This window comes from Saccoglossus kowalevskii, chromosome 1, assembly GCF_978046115.1.
Source record: "Saccoglossus kowalevskii chromosome 1, keSacKowa6.1, whole genome shotgun sequence".
NCBI classification, from domain to species: domain Eukaryota; kingdom Metazoa; phylum Hemichordata; class Enteropneusta; family Harrimaniidae; genus Saccoglossus; species Saccoglossus kowalevskii.
This window is the reverse complement of record NC_140641.1, coordinates 12521011-12527368: the sequence shown is the minus strand read 5'-3', so window position 1 is coordinate 12527368 and position 6358 is coordinate 12521011. Positions and strand designations below refer to the sequence as shown.

Genomic DNA, 6358 nt, shown 5'->3' with positions numbered 1-6358 from the left:
TACAAGAATTACTCCAGTTTCTCAGTCTGTGATAGATCACATATTTTAAACTCACACAGAGAATTTAACTCGCTTGTACTGTTATATAATATCAGAAATTTATTCTTGATGACTTCTTTTCATGGAACAACATTGAATGCTTTGATGACCCTGATGATGTTGCTGGAATGTGGAGCTACCTACTCGTGACCTATCTTGATAAACATTCACCACTGAAACAGAAGCGCATCAGCCAACCACGTCAGTCCGACTGGTAGAATGAAGAGACACCTCACTCCCGAAGCTTTGCTAAATAAACATTATACACATCGGACTGTAAACAATTAGAAAAATAAAGTAAAGCAGCTTATCTTAAAAATTAAATCAATTAGATAATTAAGTGCTCATAGATGCTGAACAATGTTAATATTGTAAATAAGTTGTCTAATAGGTTTAATAATAATAATAATAATAATAATAATAATAATAATAATAATAATAATAATAATAATAATAATAATAATAATAATAATAATAATAATAATAATAATAATAATAATAATAATAATAATTCAGTTAACTTTGATAAGTTATCAAATTGTGTTAGGAATCGTAAATGTCAAGTTTCCACCTTTGAAATCTCACCACTGTCTCCTAAATTTATCTTGATTGTCCCAACTGCTCGTGTTGGATAGAAACAAGTTTCCTGTTAAAGGACCACCCCCACCCCCAGTTTGTAAAGATGGCTGCTGCGCATATAGCACCTTCCCTTACATATATGTTACAGTATTAGCAGTTTATAAAAAAAGGTCCCAAAGACAAACCAGAAAACTATTGATCAATAAGTGTGATTTCTGTCCTATCGAAAGTCACGTTCATGACCATTTCACGAAATTTATCAGGCCCTCCGTCTACTGAGACTGCACTTGTTGGTCTAATAGATGCTTGGTTTTAGAAAAACAGTTCAAGTTCACAAGTTCAGTTCAGAAATTGTTGTTCTTGGCGATGGTGGTGGTGGTGGTGGTGTACCACAAGGCTCCATTTTCGGGCCACTACCTTTTATTATCTATGCAAACGATTTGCCATTATATGTTATTGTATGTGTCCAACATATCCTTAGCTTAATCAAGATTTAAAAACTGTGGATAAGTGGTGTTTTGAAGAAAACAAATTGTGTATAAACCCCACTAAAACTAAATCTATGGTTGTTACCAAGTCTCAAATGAGACTAACAATTTAACAAGTAATGGCTGGCAAGGTCATTGATCCTATATCTTCTGAGAAGTTACTTGGGGTCATGATCACTATTAACCTTGACTGGTCTAACCATATATCTTCCATAAATACTAAACTATTTTTATTATCACGTGTTAGAAATATTATTCTTCCTTCAAATAAGCAAGCTGTTTTTATTGTTTTATGTCACCACATGAATTATTGTTTGGAGTGTTGCGACTGACCATAATATATAGTCATGCCATGCCATGAGATTTATTCTTGGAATTGTACCACCTTAGTCCACTTGTGCCATGAATAAACAGCTTCAGTGGTTCCCTGGTAAGTTGAAACTTCGTTTAAATTGTTTAAGTCATACCTACACGACAACTCATAACAGGTGTTACGTTCCAAATAAAACCTATTAAAAGTATCTAGAATTACGCTTTACAAGTATCCTATCATTTGAAGGTGTTGAAGAGTACAGTTCTTTATTACCCAAAGTTGTCAGAGATTCAGAGTCATTGTCTATTTTTAAAAGGTTCTACAAACAAATTTCTTTTTACGATTTTGTCCGAAAATGTAATTTTAAAAATAAAATAAAATAATATTCAAACAAATCTTTTAGTGTATAATCATTTCTTACAGTCGGCCTTCATGAAATGAGTCTTCGGAGAAGTCACTATCCATTACTTAACAATTGAGAATATATCTTGATTCCAAAGAAGTATTCGTGGCTGTTGAACTAGACAAAGAGAGTTAATACCTCTAATACACCATTTAGTAGATTCAGTTGTTAGTGCATATCACTTGTCATATCTATTGGGCCTAACGAATATCAGTGTAGGCAAGAACTAGTGTCTACTGGGTGTAAAATATATAGTTCATGATATACTTTTGTATCAGAACCATTGTGAGGAAAAGGCTCCCATGACTATGACTGGTTGATGGCAGAGACGCAGGGATTAATCCTGAAATTAAATAAGCAAAACTAAAATTGGGGTTAGGTTAAGTTACATTTACTGGACACCCAATCACTAGTGAAGGTTTGCAGGGTAATTTTACGTTTTTACAGAAAATCATTTCATTTACAGTCAAAATGGGATTTTACAGATAAAGCAAATTCCTAATTACAATTTAATTTGCGTTTAAGAATCAATATTGCAAGTTGCGTATTAATGAGGAAAATGCTTTATACGCTTGCAAAAAATAAGATATTTGTACAAATTACGGACGAATAAAATAGCTGATTATATTTACACCTTGCCCACGTCTACGAATTTACGTTTTTTATTTATTTAAATTACATGATCATTACGAAAATAAAAACAAATGATTACAGCTTACGAAAACATCTCTTGCCGACTCTCTCAAAAGGTAAATCATGTAATAGGTATAAATATATGTGTACTTGTAATGGATGAAACAGTAGAGATTGAAGAATTGGCTTAAGATAATGCAAGACAAGTGCTAAAACTATCAACCATCACAGTTACTGAATATGGTCAGGTCTCGTTTTAATATATGTACCTGGCCAACGTTGACTGTGGGTGTGCATTTCCTTAGTTTGTTCTCAGACAACTAATAATTTTTTCAGTTGTCTGAGGTTTGTTATATTTGGAAATATTTGGGTACATCCCGCTGTCAAAACATAACCAGGGCTGGTACCTTGACAGTTTAGTTTTGGTCCAAAATGTAGTAACAAGTTAAAAACTCAATTATTAATGGGAATTTGCTATTTTGACAGTTCATGATTAAGAGGTTAATGCTGTACCGTTATGTGGGAAAGTAACCGACCGGATATTTTGCATTGGGTTGTAACTGATTTATAGTCGCGTGTATTTGTATGAATTACGCATGTCGTGTATGTTTGTAACTATGTAACTCTGTTATCATCTTTAACAAAAGTAAACCATTGTTTCCAGAATGTTGATTAAGACATCGAGACAATGTGCAAGTGTATCCATTCGTTTTAAAATTAAGAAATAAGGATGAGTAAAGAACATAAACATTCTATCATTTTGGCAATGACCACTTTTTTATTTAATTAATAGGTTTGAATCTGAAAACAGATGTAGATGGTGAACAGTTATGAAGTTATCAACAAATGCTTATTTATTTATTTATTTATTTATTTATTTATTTATTTATTTATTTATTTATTTATTTATTTATTTATTTATTTATTGGTGTGTTTGTTTATTTTTGTTTGATCTATGTTCTAAAAGTGACCTTACATGTATGTCCTTTAAATATTTTTATAATATACGTCTCTGAGTTGGGCAGTATTCGCTTTATCATTCACGAGTACTTTATTTACTTCGCACTATTATGCATCCAACCCACGGGATGCAACCATGAGGCTAAAAATAATAAAGCATCGTGTGTGTCGAGGTCGATTTTTTAAATTTCTTTACCTGTAAACAGCGCCCTCTTATTGTAAATTTCCCCACAATGCACTTTTAAGATGGCGGCGAGTGGCGGTGTTTGTGCGGAAAGCCGACCACTAAAAAGATCAAGATTAGGGCCGCCAGATGTATATCCTCAAGAACAAAGACAAAAAGAGGTTAGCCAAAAGAGCAACTCACATATTACTAATCGTGAACTAATGTGCGATCAGCCAAAGTATCACAACTAGTCACAATCGCCGGCAAGGTCATCCGATGGTTCAGTCGTCACAATGTTTTTGTTTGGAAATATTGACGATCGGTCGATGATATTTTGATGTTTTATTTTTCTTTCGAGGCATTGTCTTTAATATAGCCACATTTTCTTTTGGTTATGTTATATTTTGTACTTTGTGCTGCTAAAAAAAGTAAATGTAAAGTAAATCTGATGATAAAGCGACGGTAATTATTAGTCCAGCCAATCGGATCGTAATCGTCCGTGGTTTAAATTACCTATTCAATAAACATAGATCATGCATATTATCATATCCGTGTATTATAATTGGAAATTGAGCATTCTTGATGTATTTTATACTATTACTGTATGTCTTGTGGCATGACTACATTGTACGACTTTCCCAACGTGCCCGGAAAATGAATATCATACATACTGTAGTTAATATAACTATTTCGATTTAGTGTATTGAAATCATTTTGATAACCTGTTTTTGTGTATGTGTGTCTATTTTTTTTTCTTTGGTGTGTGTTTTTTTCTTCAAATTTAGAACATTTACACAGTTAATCATGGGTAGAATTGGAATAGCTCTTTTTTTTAAAATTACATACATGTAGATACTGGTGTTGGTAATCAGCTGTTTTCTGTGAACGATACGTAGCAGCTTAATATCATGTGATTCGATAGTGTGTTAACAGATTTAGATTAGATGACCATTTCAAACAATGTATGACTGGACATATCAAATCTCCCTAATCACTGAAAACATTATGGATCAAGTGTATGATATCCAGGTGATATTAATACGTAATATTTTAAAATATTATTTATGGAGTTGTTGATAAATTATTGCTATAGTTAAATTTGTTTAAGTAATTTAATGCTATGATGTACTTTTGATATCATGTTATTGACCTTGGAAATCACAATTGTCTGTTGTCAGGAACTAATGTTACTTCTCATCACTATTTTTTGTGTGCTTTGTTCATCTGCCATGTTATTTAACAGTTTATTTTATATCTTATTACAGAATGCTGTTGTTCACCAAATCGGTGTAATATTTGTGTACCATTATATTTTTGAAACTACAATGTACAAATGCCAATGATTTAATCAGTTTTGCAAACTTTTTTTTTACTATCGTCATGAAAATTTAGCCCGCAGAAACTAAAAGCAGTTTTTAGGTAAAAGGCACCTGCGTTTGCCTCTTCTCTCTCTCAAATACTTTTTCTCAGCTGAGCAATTATTTTGTCCAATGTTGCTTGTATAGTGCTAATAATTTGTTTTTGTTTGTGTTGTGCAGGATGAATTGACAGCAACAAATGTAAAACAGGGCTTCAGTAACTCACCATTCTTTGGAGATGAGGTATGTTTCTTTCCCACATTTTTGAATTTCAAAAAAAAAATTAATTGTCTCTATCTACTGTATCATAAGCAGGCACCTTAGATGTACAGTGGTGCTTCTTTTGTATTGTATTCTCTGTTGTATGTGCATCATTGATTTGTTCGTCTTCATTTGGATGAAGTTTGAGAAAACGAGTAATTGTGGATTGACCTCTGTGCGTCTCTTTACATGCATTCTTCCACCTGTATCTCGAACATGCCTTGATCAAGCTCAAACTTCACACACACATCATGCATCTTGGGATATGTTTACATAAGCGTTTGTTTGATGATCTGGTTCAAAGTGGCCGAATAGCATCTAATTTAGTGCTAATAATTCATCCAAAGCAAGTATTTCTGCCATTCCGAAATAGAATCTGTCATATATATAGTCAAATTTCGTTCAAACTTGGTACATAAATTGGACATTATGGGACCTTGATAAATGTTATTTTGTTATCAAATTCTTCTAATTTTGTCCGATTAGAAAGGAACACTGCATACATCATTCATCAGTTAAAATATTTGTCACCATTTGTCATTGCAGTATGGAACAGCTAGAACCAGTAATATCAATCCTAGCAGGGTAAGCATAAACTCTTTATTTTTTTCTTTGTACATGTATCTCTTTATTGTCCCGGTAGGCTGTGTTTTCTAGTTAAATCACTGACTGACTTCGTTTTTTTTATTTCCGCACTAGTTTGGCACTTACTTCAGTGCTATTATTGCAGAGAAGCAAAAGTTGAATACGTTTCAAGATACTGGTAAACGAAAACAACAAATCAACACCAAGGATAACTTCTGGCCTGTGAGTAATATTGTATCTGTGTGTGTGTGTGTATTGATGTTCGATATGGAAAATGTGATTCCATGCTTTTACAACTGCATGTGTAGAATCATTGATTAGTTTTGGATTTTGTCCATAGAAAAACTTTCAACTATTTTAACTTGCCTACAGCGTAGTGATTGTGACAGTATAAATATGATTTCCACTGATAGGAGTTTTCAAACATTTTCATATTTGAATAATCCAGCATAGAATAAATGCAGTTGTTTCATTTACATAATAGAATATTACTGGAGCTGGTACTGGTGATTGTAATGTTGAAACAACAGTAATCTGTTCCATATGATACTACTTGAGCCTTTAGAATTTAAA

The 6358-nt window shown here is 32.7% G+C and overlaps 1 protein-coding gene across 1 annotated transcript in view; it reads left to right on the top strand.

The window, feature by feature from the left end:
* The first annotated feature begins 3646 nt into the window (after positions 1–3646).
* Positions 3647–6358, top strand: part of LOC100377948 (mediator of RNA polymerase II transcription subunit 12-like protein) — a 47011-nt gene continuing 44299 nt past the window's right edge. The window contains exons 1-4 of the mRNA XM_085498890.1: positions 3647–3760; positions 5120–5182; positions 5747–5785; positions 5900–6007. Of these exons, the coding sequence (XP_085355016.1) occupies positions 3662–3760; positions 5120–5182; positions 5747–5785; positions 5900–6007 (309 nt within the window). The 5' untranslated portion in view covers positions 3647–3661. The remainder of the gene's footprint in view (positions 3761–5119; positions 5183–5746; positions 5786–5899; positions 6008–6358) is intronic.